The sequence below is a fragment of the Fundulus heteroclitus genome, chromosome 20 (genome assembly GCF_011125445.2).
Source record: "Fundulus heteroclitus isolate FHET01 chromosome 20, MU-UCD_Fhet_4.1, whole genome shotgun sequence".
Taxonomy (NCBI): domain Eukaryota; kingdom Metazoa; phylum Chordata; class Actinopteri; order Cyprinodontiformes; family Fundulidae; genus Fundulus; species Fundulus heteroclitus.
This window is the reverse complement of record NC_046380.1, coordinates 13,140,441-13,163,759: the sequence shown is the minus strand read 5'-3', so window position 1 is coordinate 13,163,759 and position 23,319 is coordinate 13,140,441. Positions and strand designations below refer to the sequence as shown.

Sequence of the window (23,319 nt, the reverse complement as noted above, 5' to 3'; positions counted from 1 at the left end):
CACCAGATGTCTGTAACAACCATCCAATCTATAAATCAAACCATTCGTAACAAAGTAGTTTGACAAATGGAAGTAGTGAACACACACAAAAAAAAAATTGCAACAAAAACGGCACGGGAAGCCAAGGAAAATGCTGAAATTTGTCAGTTCTTAGAAAACAAGCCTTCCCTTTTAACATCAATGGGTTTAGTTTGAATTTATGGTCCATAACAAAGTTTCGCATTACCAGTTTATCACCCAGTTTATCAGATGTATTTCCAAACTACTGAAAGTTCCCGTGAGTATCGTTTGACGATAATCTAGTTATTGAAAGAACTTTAATCCACCGTAAACCAGCTGCGACCAGGTGCTCCCCACAAGATGACTGACTTACAAACATGTCAAAAGTATAATCAGCAGATTTGTTCAACAGCCAAGAATAAATTTCAATAAGCCTAAGACCTGGAATAACAGGTACAGATTTCCCATTAAAACAATACGTTATTCAGTTGACTGTCATGACCTCTGTGTTGGTTGACTGCTTAGGACTCCACTGCCAAAGAAAAAGCATGTCGAAGCATGTTTAGAGTTACAGGAATCTCACTGCACATCACTCCAAAAACCCACAATCCACAGTGAATTTTGTTTGCTGGAATATCATAGCATGAGCCTGTTTCACGACCGAATGGTACAGGTAGGCCGTATATAAGTGAAGGAGGGTGGATGTAGATAAGATACCCAGATACGTTCTTGATAAGAAACTGAAGATGAAGCAAGGTGTGCAAATTTACATTAGCTGAGAAAACAGATGGATTTGACACTTGTTTTCCTGGCTACATGATGGAAAGAAAAATAAGTTGCAGTGGATCAACTTACTTAGAGCAGGTGAGGTCACGTGTTTTCTGAATTACCTGCTTCAAAAATGTTTCAACGTCTGGCAAATTCATCACCCATCCTCATTTACTTTGTTTGCTTTTCCAACTGATAAATGTAAATAAGCAAAGGAGTGGCACAACACCAACTTCAGTTTTTAGAAGTAATAATTCCTCCCTACCTAAAGGAATCATATCATAATAAGGAACCTGTCAACATGGCTGGGCATTTTTGACCGCAAAAGCAGGTGTGTGAAGTTATGTGTGCATTGTTTTACTGGCAGCCGGATAAACCAGACAGGAGCGGTGTCAGCCAAAGGTGGAAATCTCGATAATGCCTTCAGAGTGACAACTCGGGACTTTTTCCTGGCTTACAATTACAAGCCCCGAGTAGGGTAAAAGATGACACAAGAAGGGCACTTACAACACATCCCCCTCAACAATGGGTGTAAATTAGAAGTAATTGAGAACAACTGGGTGAAAAAAAGTTCAATAGGATTAATAGCAAGAGCGACGGAGGAATGCTGGGAGAGGAGGAGAAAGAAGTCAAAGACTTAAGATGTTTGAGAATTAAAAAAACGAACAGCAATCGCCTAAGATGGGCCTGCTACACCCAGGGTCAGATAAAAGAGGCGTAGTTCTTTAAATTTAAAAAGAAGGAAGGATACAAAAAAACCTTCACTTCTCACCTTAACTCTTATGCAAGTGGTTTACTGATATGAAAGGCAGCTGGGGGAATAGAAATCACGAAGCGGAGGACAGGACGGGGTGTTGTATGATTAATGAGATAATAGATGACATGATATTAGAGGTTCTCTAGTAACTTTTGGCTCAACAAAAACTGTTGAAAACTAACATCTTTCAGCCTGACCCCACGCATTTTTCCAAGAATAGAGCCCAGTTTTACCTTCAAAACATTTGTTAGTGATAAACTTTCACTTCGATCCACTCTGTGGAATCATTTGACAACCAGAAGGTAAGAACGTGGACGAACCGAGATAAATGGATTAAACATGAGATTGTTGTAAGATTAGAATAAATTTGGTGTAAATTATGGTTTTGCAAGGTTTTAAGCTGCCTCTAAGTGCTGCGCTGTTTTCTCTGCTGTCACTCATTTAATTCCTCAGCTGCATGTCTAAGTTTTGATGTCAGAGTGTATCCAACCGAGCTCCCCTGGATCCAGCAGTGGGGTGTTTGTGTGGTGGGAGGAATTTTTGGCACATGAGTCACATTTCAACACATCCGCAAGGCCAAACTCGCTCTTTTGCCTCTTCCTCGGTCTTCCTCTCCAGACCCTTGCCGGGGCAGAGAAGAAAAGAAAAAGAAACATCGGCGCACGGGGGCTGCCAGGGAGCTTAAATGATCTGCAACGCTGCGCTCAAACTCCCATCAGCCTTGTGTCAACCCGCTGGGGGACCGTGAGAATTCAAAACACCGCGCCTCGGCCAAAAACAAGAAACGCACCACTGTCCGGCCCTTGTCAGCTGCCGGTCTCTTATGTAAAGGTCCCGCTGGCTGTCAATCACGCCGCGGGCTGTCAGGGTAGCCAAACAACCCCGCTGCATTATGAAAAGAAACAAGAGGGCAGAAGGCATAACACGGCCAGCGTGTGAAAATGTTCAGAGATGAGACCTAAAGGTTACGGGCGACAGTGGGTACTCAAATAAGCACTTGACCACAGTGACGAAGGGATTGCTTCACAAAAGTGGGATTCTGTGTTTACTGTGAAGACTCCGAGCAAAACAAACTGTCTGCCCGCTCTATTCGTCTACGACTGGGAATTGTCACAGTGGATGACTCTTATGGCGAACGGCAACGTGAAGGGTCAGATATAGTCGTACCTTGCCAAACCGTGAGGAGAAAGTTCCCGTGAGGAGCGAATGGAAAATGATGATGGTTTCATCCAGATCCCAGATAAACACACGCTGCAGTGAAATAACAGACACATTAGCGGCATGTCAGTTTGTGTGTGCGTGAAAGGGCGAGAGATAAATATTGTTGAGACATGCCAATAATTTCCAACACTGTGTGAGAGCTTGTTTACCTCTATATCGGAGTCAAGAGGGGGAGCGGGGTCAATGACTCTTTTTCTTCCTCTCAACTTGCTATCGGATCCCCTTCGTCCTGGGATTCCCTCTTCTTTACCTGGTGTTGGCGGGCTGGGAGGCGGGTGGTAATCTGCTGAAGGAAATTAACATTAATATCTAGGAGACATTTTACATGTATTCATGTTTCTTTCTACAGTTCAAAATGCAATTTGTTACCCACAGAAATAGTACAGGGCTTTGAGTATTGCTATAAACAGATATATCTCAGCTACAACTATTAGGGTTAGGGAGCCAAGAAGAAAAAAGATAAGAAGCTCGCAGTTTGCCACATAGAAGACGGTCTTCTGGTCAGATGAACCCTATACTGAACACTTTGGTACAGATGCAGAGCATTTTGTGTTTGTGGTACATTAACACACCACCTCTATAGAAAAACACGGTGCACCATCATTTATTGGGACATTTTTTTTATTCAACAGGGATACAGCAGGCAACAATGTCTAATGGAAACATACGGCCAGAGCTGACTAATGGGTTAGATCATAACATGTTCATCTGTTAGAATGGCCCAGTCAAAGCCCAGACCTGAATACAACTGAGAATCTGTGGCCAATTTGTGGCTTACAGATTAGTTCCATCCAGTCGGGTTTAACTTGAGTTATTTTCCATTGAAAAAGGGACAAAAGATAAGCTTCCAGATGTGAAAGGTGGGTGGAGTCACACCCCAAAAAAGCCTTGTGATTAAAGGTGGGAATGCAATTTTATTTGCATTTGTGTTCAACCCTCAAGAGTCACAATTTCCAAGTGTTTTTTTGGGGGAAATAGAAGGGCATAATCAAAAATATTCAGCTATTACGCTGTTCATTTAATGTGGACATGTTTACACAAAAAAGAAAAGAGGAAATGTCTTTTGTTTCTAATCATCTTTGTCCTCGTGATACACAAATGTATTGTTCAAGTACACTGAATAGTTATCCCTACTTAAGTGTAACCAACATTAAACACAGGGTTAAAGAAAAGAATGGACCACCTATTATTGCATCTAATCACAGCCGATCTGCAATCAAGCGACACATTGGTGCTTTAGGCCTAACTGTTCAGCTGAGCCTCTGAAACCTTTGTATTAGTTTTGACTCTGCTTTGTCTTTGCGTCACTATTCTACACAATCAATGGACAAACTGCTCCTTCAAACTAAGAAGCATTTCTAGGCATTAAAGTATTATCTAAAAAGTGTTTATTTCTTCTTGCCTGGACTACTGCAACAACATCATTAATTGTTTTAATAAAAAGGCCCTTGACCGTCTAGTCAATCCAAAATAATGCTGCAGCAAGCCTTTTACCTGACAAGAGAGTCAACATATTGCATCCAGTTTAGTCCCTTTGAAAATGTCTACTATTTAGAATCCATTGAAATCTTTACTCAACACTTCTAAAGCGTTTACTTGTACAGCTCCTATTTTTCCTACCTTTTAAAGCTTCACATCTCCTCAAGCCAGAGATCCTCTGGTCAGATGATCTTAACAGATACACAGGACTATTTTTTCTAATCAGAAATTATTTTTACTCTCTTCAATCTTCATTGTGTTGTGTTGATTCTGTGATTTTTTGTCTGTGCTTGTCTTAACTTTGTAATTTATAAAGCAATTTGTGGGTTTTATCATTGAGAAAGGTCATATGAATAAACCTTCCTTACTTGCTGTGTTTTCTTTGGGTCTGTAAAAACATTTCGCAGAAAAAGAAATCAAGAAATTAGGAAGAAGGAAAGACAGAGATCTTAAAAATAAAATGACTCTTTACCTGTATGTGACTCTGGGCTGTGATTGGGCATCATTACCGAGTGCTCTGGGTGCTGATAGGGTAATGGAGCTGTGATTGCTGCAGGACTGATGTTGCTGCTGGTTATGTAGGGACTGTTGTAGTGATGTGAATTATAATAGGGAGAGTACTGACTCTGACTGTAGCTGGAATATGCCGAAAATTCCTGAGAACAGAGATGAGAATTTTAGGCAGTAGCATCAAAATGGGAAAAAAAATGGAAATGGTAAATAATTATTATTAAGCATATTATGAAAAGCTTCTCCCTATATGTTATCTATAACATAAAAACATATTTGAATATAAATCCTCTGACGGTAAATTACTCACTTGTTGGGTTGGGTTGAATGGGGTTGAACTCGAGATTGCATGTGTCCCTTGAAAGAGTCCAGATGAAATACCAGCGCCTAAATGGTGGGAAAAGGAACAAAGTGAAAACTTTCCTTAACATGTAGCAGTTTGTCTATAAAGGAAATTACAAGTGATGCACTGTTTAGCTGTTTGACTGCTTCCCATCTTGTGAAGAAGAATACGGCTTTGCTGTAACTTTGCTGCTGGGCTGTGAAGCAGCGTGCAGGAGGAAGTAGTGAACCTCTGCTTCTTTTCTCAGTGACAGCTCAGAGCTGCAGGAGCTTAGTCTGGGATTTATGACTGACATGGCCAAACAGGTTGGAAGGTCTACGGCTCCCGGTTTGCTTACTGCAGTGGGAATCTTCAAATAAGTCCAAGCTAAGACATGAATGTCTTCCTCCAAGCAATCTTCCTTCAAGTGCAACATCCTGTTGAGTCTATCTGTAGTGTTTGTCAGGTTATTACATTTTCTTGTAGTCCTGTCATCTCCAGCCAACACCCTGTGAAAATCTGTTCACCTTTCATTTTACCCTGTCTGCTTAGCATGTGGCTAAATATTCTCAACTTGAATCAAAACTAATATAAATACACAGGGCCCCACAGGGCTTCCAGTTTAATGATTTGCAACCATCCATCCATCCATCCATCCATCCATCCATCCATCCATCCATCCATCCATCCATCCATTTTCTAACACGTCTATCCTTTGTGGGGTTGATGGGCGAGAAGTGGGGTGCGATTTGCATCTACAGCATTGCATATTTTCTTACAGGTAATACATATAATCTCCAATGACATTTAGATAAGTTATGCAGTGCAAATTTTATCTATCCAGACTGAGACATTTAAAAAAATACCATGAATGTGAATCTTATACAGATGCTGAAGTAGAGCTCTTAAAAGTCCTTTAGACATAATTTTAAAGACAGATTGTATCCATGTCGTACATGGACACGTTTTAAAATTCAATAGGTGAATATTTTGGTCTGTTTGACAGGCAAGTGGAAGAACCCTTGAATAGTCTAGAGATAATAAATAAATCTTCTTAGGAACAGGGCTGTAAGTCAAAAGATTTTGTTGCATAAAACATGTATGTTTCCGTTAAAATGAATAATATCCAAGCATAACTAGAGATGCACTAATCAGCCTTTTTCTCGCCCTATATTTATTTTCTGGTCTTCTTTGAAGTCTAACCAATGGATTCAGATCATTTTCCTAACTACTGTAATAAATACAATATGTAAAAAAACAGTTCTTTAATAGAGTTTTGAATCCAAAAGACGATAGTATAATGATAATAACACAAATATAGCATTTTATCCATCAAAGCACATGCTCCTAACCATTATTCAATTCATATTAAACTCAAACAACAATCAATTTCTTGATGTGTTTGAAGCCCAAAAGTGGTTGAAGTTCTTAGCTTTGATGCAATAAATAAGAAAAAAGATTCCTACACTCCAGTTTATCATAGTAAGCAGCACACTATGCTCTACAGGAAGACTGTCCGTCTTGTGCCATGTTTAGAGTTGAAGACATTGGGCAAAACAGCAATCTGATCAAATAGGTTTGAACACATCTGAACTGGGACACCGACTCACTGATTCAGACACAACAAAATTAGAAATCTTAAATCAGTCTAGGCATGGGCCAGTCACCAGCATCAAAGTATGCAGAGGTTTTTAAGCTATGGTTTGCTAAAACATCCCATCATACCAATACTATAGTTCAAAGTCTGTCCTTTAGGAGGCCAAAGAATGCACTGAAACGACCAGAGTTTTTTACAGTTAAACGCAGCATGGAGTACTACCCCTTCCCCTCCTGTTGCTGTGCAGTGCTGGTCCGCTGTTTCTAAGAAGAGTTCAACATTTTTCCTTTGCTTACAACACGACAAATTAAGCTGTTAGTTAATATTTCTAGTCTTAATTTTGGTGTGGAAACTGAAGGAGAGCTACCCATCACTCTCATTAGGGGACGAGTGTTTTAGAAGCACAGATTGCAACTCGCTGTCGGCTGTACTGCAGCGGACAGCTCAACTAAATAACCATAGGATTTCAGCTTTTGTTACTCTGTGGAGTACGGCGGTACAATGTTTGCCAAAAATCTAAATTGCTATATATGTCAACTATAATAGCGATTTAATTTTGACCGATCTTTGCATTAATCACAAGCAACAAAAATGACCTGTAGATAAAGATGTTTGGAAACAAGGACTATTTAAAACAAGAAATGTAACTGTTTTTATTAATCAGAATATTATTATGCAAGGGAATAGCTTGTTGAGTTGGACATCAATCCTTGTTCAACATAAAGTGTAAAGTGCAACCAACAAACAAGTCAATGTAAGAAACAGTATTTACCAGTACTTCATGCTATGGTGAGATTCCTGAAGGTTTCTGGTAAAGTATTGATTATATTAACTCTAAAACAAATAATACATTTACATTATCTCACTGTTGCAACTCTCTTCCCTTCTATGTGGAGGCAAACCCACTTTACACATATTATCAACACCTAAAGGATGCCTCTTATCCATTAATTGTTACATAGCCAAAAATTACAGACTTCTGCGATTTGGAAATTGCGGTTTTTTTTTAATTGCGATTATATTGCAAATGCGATTAATTGTCTAGCCTCACTGTGGAGAGGAAAATGGCTTCATATTCTAAGTCTAAATATAAATAACCATTTCAGATAACACTGTAACTGTAATAACCAGTTTTTCTGTTTTAAGCAAAAGTGATTTTAAACCATTTTATTTTCATGTTTAAATCTGTTTCGTTTAAATTCAGTAACATTGTTAAACTGCAGTACTTTTCAAAGTTGTGATACCATAAAAATCTCTTGAGCTCATACCTAAATCAGTTCACTACAGCTTTCCCTTGACGTCCACGTCTTTCCAAAGCCAAAAAATGACAAAGGGGACATTATGACTCAGGGGCAGAAACCTTCCTAGACAACCCGACAGTTGTTTAAACTGACAACAAGAAAAATAGACAAGGTCTCTCCAGTAAACACAGAGAAGCCTGCATTTGGTTTTAGTTGTGTACACAGTATACAATAAGTTTTTGGAAGGCTTTTGTGTGTATGTGTGTAGTTGCATAGTGTCTGCAGAATAATGGATGATGAAAACATTCTAAAAAGCATCAACTATTTTGAATGTTGTGGAAATCTATTACCCTTTGAAGTTCACAGTTAATGATTTATACAAAAGAATATTCAAACAAATTTATTTTGTTTAGGAACGCTGTCCCTCAAAGTGTAATTACACTGTTAACAATTCTTTGTTGGTCCAACTGCGGTGCTCTAACAAAGCGGTGCAGTTTGTCAAAGGGTTCCATCAAAAGCCTGTGTACACAAACATTTACATTCCTCAGTAATGTCTCACATCTGAATACTCCCTAAAAGAGAAAGTACAACAATACGAAAATCATGGATTGTCTTCAAAGGAATGAAAAATAGCTGTTCAGGAGTTAGTGTATGTCTGGAGAACGATTAAGCGTGTCATTCACATTAAATGGCAAATAGTTTTGAACTCTGCTCTTTAAAAAGACCACATTTTGACAGATAACTAAAACATTACTAAAGAGTAAACAGTATTGTGAAGACAGGGAAACTAATCAGTTGTTGAGACTAAAGCTCAGAAAAAAGCTGGCCAAGGAAAAAGAAAAAAAAAAGAAAAACGACATTATAAGCAATTAAAAACCAATAACATACTAATCGACTTGGCTCAGTAGAAATCCCTACACTAGCATCCTTTTCACAGAAACATAAGCTGAATGTCTAATGAAGTCACATCAATTTATGACTGAAAATATAAAAATACATATAGGGAAGATTCTTTTGTTGGACGAGAAGCTTGAGTGGGAAAACATTTTGCTCAGTCGTCAGCTTATCTTCTAGCAACAGATACAGCGACATACTGCATCCATAACAGCAGCAAGAAGTTTGCATTTTAATCAAAATGCCCCCTATTTTAACTTTCATTATTAGAAGAGTTTTGATTATGATCAACATTAATTGACTATAGAAAAAATGCTTAACACAACATACAGTATATGAATAAAAAACAACAATTGAACACGTGCTAAAATTATTATGTGTCTAACCAAAAATTGGGCAAAAATTAATTAGCATTAGAAAACAATTATTAAACTTTTTGCCTATTTTCTTAAGCACATTCTGCAATCTTCAAAATATGAATGTTTTCATGACCCTAAAACTTGTTACACTCAACAACGAGTTTTGTCTAAATACAATGTTTATCCTAAATTAATAATCATGTTTTGAACATTCAAAAACTTTAGATTTTTTTAATAATCCATATTTAGCTATAGTTTAAACAATGATTACATTTTTAAACCTTTATTTTATAGATTAAAATGTTAATTTGTTAGAAAATTTGATAGGGAGGTTGTGAGACCATAATTTGGCTACAGTAGCAGATTGTTGATGCTCTTATTTTCTGTAGACTAAAGAACGTGCTTTATTTAAATAATACAATCTATTATTTTTATTAACTGTCTAATGCAACATAACTTTCACGTCACCCTAAGGCCCCCTCTGATTGGTTGACCAGCCTGATGACGTCTCCCCTCTGGAGGAGCTCAGCTAAGTCTGGGTGCTAAACTGAATTAATCTCTGAGACAAAAACGTGTGTTTTGATCATATCGTATGCCATTTTTTTTAGGGGTAAAAAAGTGCAAGTCAGATTTTCATAATTTCACCTTGAAGGTGTGAGCCACATCAACCAATAACTTCCTTTAAGATGAGAGAAACATTTGACCATCCAAAAACTCAGCGCCAGAATCGACCACTATCACCTAGTTGTCTGAGGGTGACCTAAAGCTCATATTGATCATATCAAGCAAACATTATCAATGGCCAAAACCTAAAATACCAGTGTTTAAACATGCTGAATTTACAGAGACAGATTCTAACATTATGAGGGATACAGATTCATGTGCAAAGATGATCTGTTTTGGTTTTTTTTTATCATCGTTTTTCTCCTTTGTCTTTTCCAAGCAGTGGGAACAGCTTGTGTAGCGTCTGCAACATTAAGCCAGCTCGCCCCTCCATATAATGCCCCTTAACCTCTGCCCTGTCACACACAAGGTCAATTTCACGCTGGTTTCAAAGCCATAAAGTCGCACTGAGCAAGTCATGCTTTGGGCGCCGGGCGACTGAGGAATGTGTACAGCACAGTCGCTCACACTCAATCACAGACGCACACTGACATGCAGAGAGCTGCACACCCTCACAGGACTGAAACATCTTTATCCAAGTACCTTTATCAGAAATCACTTCTGCCCAACTTTTGTTACGGCCATAAATACCGCTTCCCCCCCTCTCTTCTGACTGCTTTTTTTCCCCCTTGCTTCTGCTTGCACACCATTTTCAGTCACTTTTTCTACAGAAAAACAGAAACAAATGCATGCATGCTGTGTTGTTGGTCTGAGTGAAGAAAAGGGGGCCTGACCCCCAGAAAAGAGGAGGGGGGGGAAGAGACTTTTGACGCCAGAAGCCCAGACCGCAGCTAATAGAGAACAGGTGTGGTGGCGAGGAAAGAAGAAGAGAGGAGAGGAGATATAAGATGGACTACGGGACCGACGGATGCTCCTGTAGCTAAATCAAATATGATTTAAAAAGGCTCCGTCTACGAGTGCATTAGAGTGTCCTCACATGCAGCATTTTAAACTGACCATGTGTGTGTGAGTAGCTGTAGAGGCTTTGACTCGGAGGGGTGCCGCTGAAGTTTGAGTAGCCCAGCAGACCCGTCTGTCCTGGAGAGTGACTCAGACCATCTTCAGTTTTTATGTCTACAATAAAAACAACACAACATGTATGATATATTTAACATGAAACATATCTTTATCCAGGATGGTAACATAATATTGAATACGTTTTATTTACTGATGTCAGCTCCAATAACTTCAATTTACCTTAAGCAAACAATTGCACCATTTGTTGTTGGAAGCTCATCTTGTACTATGACTAGCTATCTGGATGTGGAAAATCTACAAAACACGTTAGCCGTTGTTCTTGGTTTTATAAGTCAATCCAATTTGACTATATTTTCACTAAGCAACAAAAACTATTTTAACATTTAGGACTACAAGGCACCAGGTGAACTGCAACCCACTATGGGATGAAGTAAAAAGAAATAATGAACAAATGTTTAGTCACTACATAATAGGGCTTCGGCGATACGGTTTATAAATAAAATCTCCAATTATACCAAATCAGATCAATCGATTTTTTTACTCCTTTTTGTTTCTTAAAAAGAACTTAGAGAAATTATATTAAAAACTTGTGTTATGTCAACCATTTTGTGAGGGAGTTGATCTGAATTCTAAGAGCAACCAAACAGAAGCTGTGAAATATGCTTGTTAAACAAGATGGTGGCCCTGCTATTGTAAACAATGAAATTATAACAAAATGTTTACTGCTAGTGGTATTAAATAATGAGCTAAGAACAGGCTTCACTTCACTTGCGTAACTTCAAACTAACTTAAAAAAAAAGTAAATGAGTAAATTAAAGTGCCTCGTACTATGGCAAAAAAAAGTTTCCTCTTTACAATATTTTGGCAATATATTTTCCTAAACATATATTCAACATTGTATGCTATTCTCTTCATGGAAGTAAAAATAAAATCCTGACTGACCAAGAATTAAATCTTAAAAAAATGTTATTGATTAAATCAATTTATCACCCAGTCCTAGTGCATAACCTTTCATTTTACCTTTAATATCTGTTGCTAAACTTATACAGTGTTTATATCTAGCAGCCTAATGAAACCAAACATTCATAAATGCCAAAGATGGCTAGACTGATTTTTAAAACAAAATTAAAAGCTGGTTTGTACTCAAAATGTTGTTAATTTAGAGGTCATAATACAAGCTTATTTTAAACCTCAATCACTTTCAGTTTGATGAGCTGAACAGTTTTACAATAGTGTTTAAATGACAAAGATAAACCTTTATCTATTTAGCCATCAGCCTTTAACACCATTTGGTCGGTAATACTGAGCCGACATCTGCTGGAGTTTTTCTTTTTTTTTTCATGTTAAGATGGAGAGGTTGCTCTCCACTGTTGCCATATGCTTGACAGGGATGAAAAAGTCTTGCAAACAATGCTAAATTAGGGCACTGAAGCAAATTTGACAAATATGTTTGAGTTCAGATGACGTGTTTTGTAATTTGCTGCAATAAAAATAAACTAACTAAACTGTGCTGGCAGATGCAAGCATGATACGGCAATCAACTTGTCATGGAAAGAATCACCAGAATGTCAACAAGTTGCCACTGGAAAATAATAAACGATGATACTTTTTGGACAGCTGACTTCAACTTCACCTGATTACTGCCAGACATGTAGAGTCAAGAAATTACTTTCCAACCTTTCTAACATAAAATAAAAATCTAAGTACAGATAAAAAAGTGATGGATATATTTCATTTCAGAAAGGGTTGCAAAGCAATTTCAATCATATCCACAAATAAAGAAAACATGTAATAGTGAGTAACTAGGGACAACTAAGGGCTGACCAAAATTACACTAAAGTGAGGATCCATGAATCATCCAGGATCTTAAAAATAAACTCAGATTACCATCTCAAGCACTGCAGGCCTTACATGTCACTGTGAAAGCCAGTGAACAACTATTGGATGGGTTGCAAGGTGAAAACCACTCCTGGCCATAAAAAAAAACCTAAGAACCATTTCACTTTTTTCAGAAGAAAACAAAAACATTTTGACAATCCCAACGGCTTTTGGGAAAATATTCCGTTGGCTGAAGAGACAAAAGTGGAACTTTTGGTAAACTGATGGTAGGGTGATTATTAGATAGAACCTGCATATTTCTTGTCCAAATGCCCTCCATCTCATCCCCGTTTTATTTTGTGATGGCTTTGCATTGTAATCTAAAACATTATTTTAATCTGCTTCCATAGTATGTTTACCAAAATTGTTGTCAACAGGGTTTTTTTCTTGACGACAACAAAATAAGTTATAGTAAATCATACGTCAATTATTGTCCCAACAGCTGGTGTCTTAGAGCTAATTTTGTTAAATAATACCCAGTTTTTCAAGCATAACATTGTATCTGTATCTGTTTGTACTCACTGTAAGAGGGCATGCTATAACCTTGTGTGTGGTGCGTGTACGCTGCGTATGGTCCTGCGGGTTGAAGGGCAGGGCTGTACTGAGTCTGTCCGTATGCAGCCATCGCTTTGATCCTTATAGAAGGGAGACATAAAATGAGATTGTTACAGCACAACATTTGTTTCTGGCAAATTTAAATGTACTGTGAGGAAGAACTGTTTTCAGTAAGGGAACATCAGATAAGCTGTTGCCTACCTCTAACCTTAAAGAGCTACTAAAAAATAGCCTGGCCAGCCAGAACGACGCTCGGCATGGTCTGGGAAACAGACTTAGCAAAAAGTAGTATACTTGAAGTTCATTTTATTAAGTATATTTAAGTATAAGTATTAATGTACTTAGTCTTAGACTTCTGTTTACACTTTTCAGTATAAGTCAAGCATACTTCACTATAATATTGTTAAGTATATGAAATATAGTTTATAAAAAGTAAACTTCAAGTACATTGCCTCATTTTAAGTGTACTTGCATAGGTTGAATAAACTGCTTTTTGCTAAGGGAGGGTCGGCGGAAACAAGTTCGAACCAATCGGATAATTATGGATGTGATGCAAACTTTGTTTTAGCCCTTAAAGCAGCCAGTTGTTGAGGTGTTAAAGATATATCCACCTTATTAAGGATATATTAAAAGGCATCATTAAAACACTGCTCTGCTGTGGTCGCCATCTTGACTGTTATCTTTACAGAAAAGACAGGTTTCATTATGGGTAATTCTGGCGCTAAGAGTGAATTGCTGTAAGTTTTCGACTTAGTCTAAGCCTGTCCAGACTGACCAGCTGTGTACTGAATACACATGGCATAAGTCAGTTTGGTAGGCCTTGCTAACTAAAAAGTACTCTAAACAATGATGGAATAGCCTCATAATAAAAAATAAATAATAAAAAAAATCTATTGATTTATTCCTCCACTTAAAAGCAACAAGACATAAATATATTTCATGAAAAATGATATGATTTATCTTCCATGACAGAGGCAAATGTCAGAGTGAACATACATACCAAAGCTCTGAATCTGAAGCAGTCAATGAGAAGGGCTGCACATGTAGCAAGCAGATAAATAAAAAAGTTTTAGTTAATAAGAAAGCAAAAAACATAGAAACAGTGTTTAGATCTAAAGAGAGAGATTTCTAAACTGGCTGCACAACCTCACTCATCAAAACTAAGGAAGCATTGTCTTAAGTAAAAGTTTAATTAGATTTTGTTTTATTTATGTGCTCTACAATGAGGTCACAAGTCCAGTTTGTCAACTTCCCAGACTGTCTGCTCGGTGTCTATCTTTTGTTTTTTAATTATCTCACCTGCTCCTATTGAGAGAGCTGCGTGTTTTTTATCCAGTCAGCCTTCTCTTAAGTCAGGTTCCTCTGAAGACATCAACACTCCTGTGGAAACAATCAGGGCACAGATATGGAGTTGACTGACCCACGCTGACCTGCCTTCCTGTTTCATCAATGTTATGGCACCTAAAGCAGGAGAAAAGAAAAATCCTTAAACTCAGCTCTAGAAGGTAAATATGTGTAGGGATCTAAATACAACATCTGATTAAACAATGTATTAATGTAAAAACTTTTAGCAAGATTCCTTTACAGTTAAATTGTAAACTGTGTTTCCAGACAAACTGTTGACTCAAACTCCTGTCTGGCGCCTGTACTCTTGGCTCCTTAAAAATATGAGTATCAGCCTGTCTGCCCACCAACCGAACACAAAGAACAATGACAAAGCTGTGTTATCTGCCAAGTGACAGCGCCATGTTTTGATTAGATTTTTTTATTTAAGATTTGATGACAAACCATAGACTTTTTTTAAGCAGAACAAGGTTGGAAGGGTGATTTTTACATTTCTGCAAATACATGATAAAATACATGACTTTTAATTTACATGAGTATCCAAGTAAATATTTTTTTTGGGGGGGTTGGGGGGGGTGTTTACAATGAATTCTGAGAGAATTATGAGAAAAGTACGCACATTTCTAAAAGCTGGCAATATATTTCAAATGAGGACTGTACCTACATTCTTAATGGTTATGGATGCCATAATAATTTAGCACTTTAAATTATTTCTCTGACTTGCTTTAGCCCAATGAGTTATGAAAATTTAGAAAACAAGAATTGGTGACATAAATTTGACAGGATTGTCTCAAATCTACACAGATCAGAAGCTGAAATTTACAATCCCCCTCCAAGTCGTTTAATAAGTGGTGCCAAAGGCTAAAAACATGTATGCTAATGCGACAAATCCTTAAAACTATCCATTGTTTACCGTGACTAACCTTAGCTGGCAGTTCATTTCTGTGCCTGCATAAAAAGTATTTGTTTGACAGAAACATTGTATTGACCAATACTCAAAACAATAAGCAAGTCAAAGAAAGTGAAGATCTCAGAAGAGAAGACATCTGGAAGAAGACCCCTTGGACAAAAGGAGAATCCCTAGTATCTTCATTAACAACTTAGAACATACCAAGGCTCAAGCCTTTAATGATCTGCCAAACTGCCAGAAGTTGTTGTTTTTTTGCTGTTTTTTGCTTGTTTGCTCTAATAGGGTACCATCCAAGGCAAGGCAAGGCAAAGCAAATTTATTTATATAGCACAATTCAGTACAGAGACAATGCAAAGTGCTTTACATGATTAAAATATAGGAATAAAAGCAAGTAGGGATAGAATGTAGAAACAAAAAAGAACATTAAAAACAGTAAAACAGTTTAACTAGAACATTCAAAGGCAATTTCAAACAAATGTGTTTTTAATCTCGATTTAAAGAAACTCAGGCTTTCCGCACTTTTACAGTTTTCTGGAAGTTTGTTCTAGATAAGTGGAGCATAGGAAATGAATGCTGTACTTTGGTCTCCTTTTTTGGGTGTTTTAAAGTGCTCTATAACTTATCAATAAATGGATAAAAGTCCATGCTTCAAAATTAAGATTTTCAAACCCAACTACACACATGGACACACCAAATGCATTCTTCCACAGCGTAATGGGTTAAACTATCTTAGTGCTTTTTGTGCAGAAGTGATCGTTCGCTTTTGTCAATGTTATCTTGCTGCTTTTCCTGCATAAAGGGGTCACTTAGACAGAGAGAACAAAGCTCCGGCAAATCCCCAATCCCATTTGAATATGTTTCCTCTGAAAATCTAACAAAACCACAATGTTTTTTTCTCCCTTGTTTAGTTAAGTCTTTTTTGTAGTTATGAAAACTGTATGATGTTGAAAGTCATGTTTGTTTAGAAATATGGAATATTATTCAAGGTCTACAAACATTGATTTTTTTATGTTAAACTGAAACAGGCTAGTTTAATTTATGAATTTCATCAGTTTTGTTTTTCTCTTTCCTTTATCTAGTAATTGCCTTCAGCCTCACTACTTTGTTGTGTGTTTGCCATTGGGTTGCTCTGTTGCAGCAATGCTGTAACTGACCTCCAACCCTGCTAAAAAGCAGACCACAGAAGCCCCTGACAGTCATGAATCGAGGCAAAAATGCTGTTAAACCAGCAGAGAAATGCTAAAAATAATAATAAAATAGATTAAGGCTTTTTTCACTATTACAAATGTAAATTTAAGTTTTAACTTGAATCAATTGATTTCATCACAAATTAGAAACACATTTTTTTTTTTTTATAAATCCCGGGATGATCTTAGTCACAGCCGACTATGAACATAAACAACTAATTGTAGGCAAAGAAAAGTATGAGGACAGTGCTCTACAAATCCCACAATTTCCCTGAGATCAAAAGTAAAAAATGGATTTTATTTAGCACCCTCTTGATTTCGATATGGACATCTTCAAAAACTGAGTGTATGTCACCACCGAGGCACTTCCTTGTTCAGGGTGAGGCCCAAGAGCAGAGCGTCCAAGGCCATGGGAACTACAGGACACCGGAGGGGAGATGGGCGGAGCTCAGCAGAGCCATGGAGAGCCGAGGTCTGAAACTGAAGCTAAAACAAACTCAGCGGGGCCACAGGGGGCCACAAGGCCAGTTCTACCAGTTCACCTGTGTTCCAGGGATCTGCTAGACCGCTGCTTCTTTCACGGATATCAAATTCTAGCTTTTATGTTGAGGGTTGAGCAAAGTGCAAATGAGGGTTGAAACTGTTAAAAGGAAATGCTAATAACTAAACTATTTCACAATAATAAAAAAATAGTCTACACAAGACCGAATGAGGTTTGACGATGCGTTTACGGAGGAATACTAGTTCATTGATATTTTCCCTGACAGCATCCGAAGTCAACTGGGAATATATATTAACTTGGGGATTCTCAACATTCACTCAAAAGCTTACATTTGTTTATCCATATTTAATTATGGTAAAAGGAAGAAATTGCCAAAAACTTAACTTATACATGAAAAACAGAGCATTTTCCTTTCATTTTGTGGGTTTGTGCCAAACATTATAAATTCATAAACTTAACAAAGTACCTCTGTTGAAAAATACATAGTTTAAAAGGCATACATGTCTACTTGGATGTGTTTCTTTTCTGCAGCAGTTTGTGAAAAGACATGTCAGTCCTCTGGTGCTCACAAGGACCGGAGAGGTTTTGTTTTATTTCACAGTACACGCCTCGTGTTAAAATTCTACATTGAAAAGAAAATGCTGTTTTACCCACTGAGGCCTGGTTAGTCTAAACAGATTCTGTCAGAGTGATTTTTAGCCAAGCCCCAAATGATTTATACCACCAGCAGATACCACTGGTAATAGCAGATTTAGATTTATCAGTATATTTGTTTCTAATAGGAGATATTTATACATTAAACGATAATAAAATAGTCAAAAGGAATATCAACCTAAAAAACCTTAAAAACAGATATTTATGGGGGCTTTTAGGGTTTACTTAAAAATAAGATGTTTAAAATCATTTATAGTCTTCTCCCTAATGAATGGAAAAATATTGCCATTAAAGCAATCAAACCCTTTTTGTAATTGATGACCAGCTGCATTTTCCACCAGTATTTTGATGACTCTAAAAAAACTCAATACTACTTCCATTTAAGGATAGGCAAGATGTACGTAAAGGTATATTACAATTCTTTGTGATATTTATTGGTATAATGTGTTGATAAAAAGTATTTTTTAAACCCATCGTCATTGTTTGGCTTTAGATTATATGGCTGGGGCTGCACACCACTGGAGTTAAGGCTCCATAAACACAAATATCACCCTAATAAAAGTGAAAACCCCTCAAAAAATAGAAAGAAATAATTTACACATGATTACATATGCGACTTCAGGACATCATTGAAATTAAGCAGTGCAGTTTTATCACTAAACATCAAACACAAACATTGAAATCCTATCTAAAAATACTGGTATTTATTGCCACTTTCATGAAACAAATGGGGATGAAAAAAATAGCCAATACTTTTAGTTTTTTTGGGTTCCGAACAGAGTTAATCGTCATGGTAAATCAAAATTCTCATGACGCACTAAAACATTTCATGATTAGAATAAACGGTACAATCAATGTGCATCCCTACTTTCAATCAAAAGAGACATGATGGTAGAATAAAAGGTTAAGTTTAACCTAAATCTACCAGGGGAATACATATTTTTGGGCTTAACTTTATAAGCCAGCACACATTGAAATAATAACAAAAAAGTCAAAAACTGATGGCGGTACCCTTTTTATACATACTTGTACTTGTTTCTTCATTTATTCATACGAGCAATATAAGAAGCCAGGAGTATCATCACTTGACTGATGGTCAATAGTGAATAAATAAACTTCAGTGGGCCTTTTCAAATATTTAGGTAATGAAAGATATATAACATTGTACATGTTTGTCTAATTAAGTATGCATTTACAATCTCAGTATTTAAAATGTATTCCTAGTCTGACTGAATGTGACAGAAGAGTCATATTACAAATTGTAGTGACTGTCTGAAGGTTTGACCTTTACCGAAACAGTCAATCAACAGCCTGAAAAGGTGACTTGCTGCTCTATAATCATACCATATGGGACCCCACCTGGAGCCCCTAATTTAGGCAGTCTGCATAAGTGCCTGGGGGAAACTAAGGGTCTGAATCACTGTTGCACAGAGATGTCTCTTCTTAGCTGCTGATAAAAGACGTGGAACAAGGGGGGCACTATCTGGGTCTGTGGGACACTGTCTGTTTTTTTTTTTTTTGTGTTGGGAAAATGATGCCATCTGCCACCTACTGCACTCTTTAAACATTACTGACACACAGCTAATACACAGCAAGACAGTGAGGGAAAAGACAGACAAAGGAAACAATGTTGCACCACTATGCATTTAATAAGATAGTGTTTGATGACAGAAGCAGCATTTCATAGAATGACAAACTAAAAGGGATTTAACATGCAAGCCTGAAAAGTGGAGATTCGGTGGTGTTTTTTTATACTAAAATCTATATGCAAAAATCAAAGATGAAGGCAGAAAAAAGTAAAAGTTAGCTACAACCTTGCAAACTCTTTTTGAGAAGGGCTGATAATAATAATAAATAATAATACAATATAATATAATATAAATCACAGATTTTCTGGTTAAAATCTAAGTTTCAACCTTGTCACTAAGTTCATGTGGTGTTTTTGAGAGCTGCACCACAAATTACGAGGGAGTCAATCAATACAATTAACTTGCCAAAATTATCAATAATTTTGGAGCTTTTTCACATTTTGTCACGGACAAACGCAAACCTAAGTGAATCTAGATTTGAAGTGACATCTCAACCTCATAACTGAGAAGAAGAAGGAAAATAATGCATTGTTATATATTTTAAAAATCAAAAAGCAAATAGTATAGCATACACTGGCATTCAACCCTGCTTTCAATTTGATATCCAAAAATAAAATCAAGTAAATCAATTGCTTTCAGTGGGGTAATTCAGTCAGCCTTTGCCCAATTTAATCTAACCCAGCCGTTCTCTGAAGGCAGAAGATATCTGAAGAAGAGATCTCAGAGATATGCTTGAGGACATTTCTAAACAAACATCAGGATGATCAACGACACACTAAAAGGATCAATAATAAAGTTGTGAAGAATTTTAACACAGTTAGTGTATGAAACTAATACAAGCTTTGAGAATCTCACAGAGCATTGTTCAAGACATCCTCTAAAAATTAAAGAGTATGGCACAACAGCAAACCTACCAAGTCATAGCCAACCACCTAAACTGATGGGCCAGACTCGCAGCTGGAGGAGCTGCAAAGATCCACAGATCAGATGGGAAAATCTATGGATAGGACAATTGTCACTAGTGCACTCAACAAACCTGGCCTCCTTGGAAAAGTGGCAGGAAGAAAGCCATTGTTGAATGAAAGTCAGAAGATGTCCCATGTCGAGTTTTGTACTAGCCGTGTGTGTAACACCGCCAGCATGTGGAAAAACATGCTTGGGTCAGTGTGGAGAAAAACTAACTCTGCATCCTGAACAAACTTGTGACGGCATCATGGTGGAAAGATATATCCTACTAAATATTGAATAAGACTACAACAATCTTCAGACTGGGGTCTAAGCTGAGCTTCCAGCAGGAAAGCAACCTAAAACACAGGGGCAGAGATAATCATCTTTATTTTGATTTGTCATTGCAAAATACATTTAAATTAAATTTGTCCGCTGCGTTTTATCCATCCATTCTAGGCAAAAGTTGGCACCTGGGCAGCATTATGGGGCTAAGGATCTTGCTCAGGAAGTCCTTTGTGGGATTTGAACCTGGAAACTTGCAGTCAGCCCAGGACGCAAATGCCCTGTAGTGCCAACCACCACACCACCATTCCCTCTGAGTGTAGAATATAAGATACAATAGCGTTGAAAGAACAAAGCTTATTCAGGTGTTATAATAGCCCGATGAATGTTAGGATTAAAAATCTTTTGAAAACCAGTGGTAGCACTTGAAAATTCACAGGGTACATTTTAATTTGTAAGAAAATTTGAAGCCATCAGTTTGTTTCCTTTTCCAGGTCACAAAAAATAATAAAATGCACTTAAGTCTGTAGCAGTAATGTGAGAAAATATGAAAATGTTCTAAGGGTATGAACACAATGCGAGGTTTATTGCTAGTTTCACTAATCCTAATTAGAGCTGTACAATATATCAAAACACTAATCTTATTGTGTGCAACATTGCAATTCCAAAGGGCTGCTTTGACACAACGTTTGACATTATGTTATTGCAATGTTTTGATCAGGCTAGTTAGTTGAACTAGCCTCGATTCCCACAGCTGACACAGATTTCATTGTAAAGGTTTCTAAAGCTCCCTAAGTGTGGTGAGGACATTGCAATGATGGGTAAAAGAGAGGGACGCGAGGAGGAGCCCTAATCATATCCATGTGCTTTTCATTGCATAATTGTAACCATGTTTTTAATTTGTGACTTAACTAAACACCTCCTATTTCGAAACCTTACCAAGTACCATGTAATGCGCACAAAATAGAAAGCTTAAAATAACAGAGAGCACGGAACAATGTCTCAAAGTAAATTTGAAACATTTGTAATGTGCAGTTAGTCTCCAAGAGTGCATTTTCTAGTGATGCAACAATCTTAAGACAACACAGTGTTACGTAACTTTAATGCTTATGAACATGTTGTACTCTCTGATTTAGCATCACTTTGTCTGCTCTGGTTCAAAAAAAAACATTGGAGCCATGTCTGGACTTAGTGAACATTTTCACCACGTTGCCTGTCAGCATGAGAGCGAATGACTGAATGTAGTGAATGTAGCGTTTTTGGGTCCTCGGGACTTAATAATTTACCATATGGTAACATATTTAAGAAGACTGAAAAGTCAAAGAGAAACATGACAGCCGTTTATGACCTTTATGACTGCTCAATCCTTACTGACAGGTAAAAATAGCATTCCAAACACACACCTTACTAACACGGCCCAAATCGAGTCAACACTAGCTACATTTACATGGACAAAAGTAGTCGTAATAAAAAAGGCCTCATGCAAACAAACCAAGCGGAATATCATGATCAGATTAGGCTCAATCGAAATTAAATTGTAATCCCAATCAGAGGGGTGGTTTGTGCCGATTGATAATCTGATCAAAGAGGCATATAAATGCTTGTCAGGCTCAAGTTATTCCGAATGTGGCAAACTAACCTGAGTGCGCATGTGCACCCGACGTAAACGTGACGTATTTTCGCGTTGGTGACTGGCGGAAATACGCAAGGAAGCAAAACTGTCAGGGCTCCCGATACAACCTTTCTGGTTGAAAAAATAAAAGAGCTCAAAACTGTTCCTTACTCGGAAAACGTTTTAACCGTAATTAGAACCTGCTGCAAGTCCAGCCTACTTCCATCTTCGTCTGTTTAGCAAAGACGGAAGTACTTCTTCTTCTGTGGTTTTTTTTTGTGTGTGTGTGGGGGGGGGGGGGGGGGGGGGGCAGAGGAGCGGAATTTGATAACTGCGCATGTCAGATTGGTTCTATTCTGAATAAAGCCCGGTGCATATACACACACATCATGATCGGTACATGTATGGTACAATCCAATTATTTAATCCGAATACATTTTAATCCGATCATGAAAGTTTGTTCATGTCAACGTAGCTAATGACAACATAATAACAACTGACCAAGAGCTCCTGTTCCAGAAACATAAATTCTTCAACAGAGTCCAATTAATCTGTGGCACTGGGGGACCTGTTATTGACTCTGCCTGCATTCTGTAACTTTACCCTCAGACCTGATGGACTTTTCTTCACTTGAGTAACTCCTACAAAAAGACTGCTTCAGTCCTAGGACCCCCCTCTCTCTGGGGTCTATCTCTGTCTCTAAGTAACCAAAATCATCTGATATGACAAATCTTTATCTCTGTTCCTTAAGCACCCACTGTTTGCTCATTTCAACACTGCCTTTAGAAACACACTGCCTCCTATCCCCAGCAGTCTGACTCTTGTTTTTAACAACTGTTTTCATCTCCTGTTGTCCAAGACCTAAGACAAATAGTATCTTTTTCAATTTCCCTCTTTCGTATTGCACAATTGTAACAAGACCACCTACTCCATGGTCCGGGCCTCTTCTGCCTCAGAATCAGTGCCCCGGGACCGAGGGTCAGGGAGAGGGACAGCTGGCAGACCTCCCACCAGCGGGAGGAGAGGGTGTGGGGTTGGAGGACAAGGCTGACCCCAGTCAGATGGTGGT

At 37.7% G+C, this 23,319-nt stretch overlaps 1 protein-coding gene across 2 annotated transcripts in view; it reads right to left on the bottom strand.

Annotated features, from left to right (window-relative positions):
• Positions 1 to 23,319, bottom strand: part of eya2 (EYA transcriptional coactivator and phosphatase 2) — a 36,975-nt gene that overhangs the window by 9,469 nt on the left and 4,187 nt on the right. The window contains exons 2-9 of one of the 2 annotated variants that reach the window (XM_036152073.1): positions 14,522 to 14,683; positions 14,223 to 14,257; positions 13,190 to 13,302; positions 10,769 to 10,885; positions 5,046 to 5,122; positions 4,698 to 4,881; positions 2,896 to 3,032; positions 2,693 to 2,776 (exon numbers count right to left, since the gene is read on the bottom strand). In XM_036152073.1, coding sequence (XP_036007966.1) covers positions 2,693 to 2,776; positions 2,896 to 3,032; positions 4,698 to 4,881; positions 5,046 to 5,122; positions 10,769 to 10,885; positions 13,190 to 13,292 — 702 coding nt within the window. In that variant the 5' untranslated portion in view covers positions 13,293 to 13,302; positions 14,223 to 14,257; positions 14,522 to 14,683. The remainder of the gene's footprint in view (positions 1 to 2,692; positions 2,777 to 2,895; positions 3,033 to 4,697; positions 4,882 to 5,045; positions 5,123 to 10,768; positions 10,886 to 13,189; positions 13,303 to 14,222; positions 14,258 to 14,521; positions 14,684 to 23,319) is intronic. The other variant, XM_036152074.1, reaches the window with a different exon arrangement.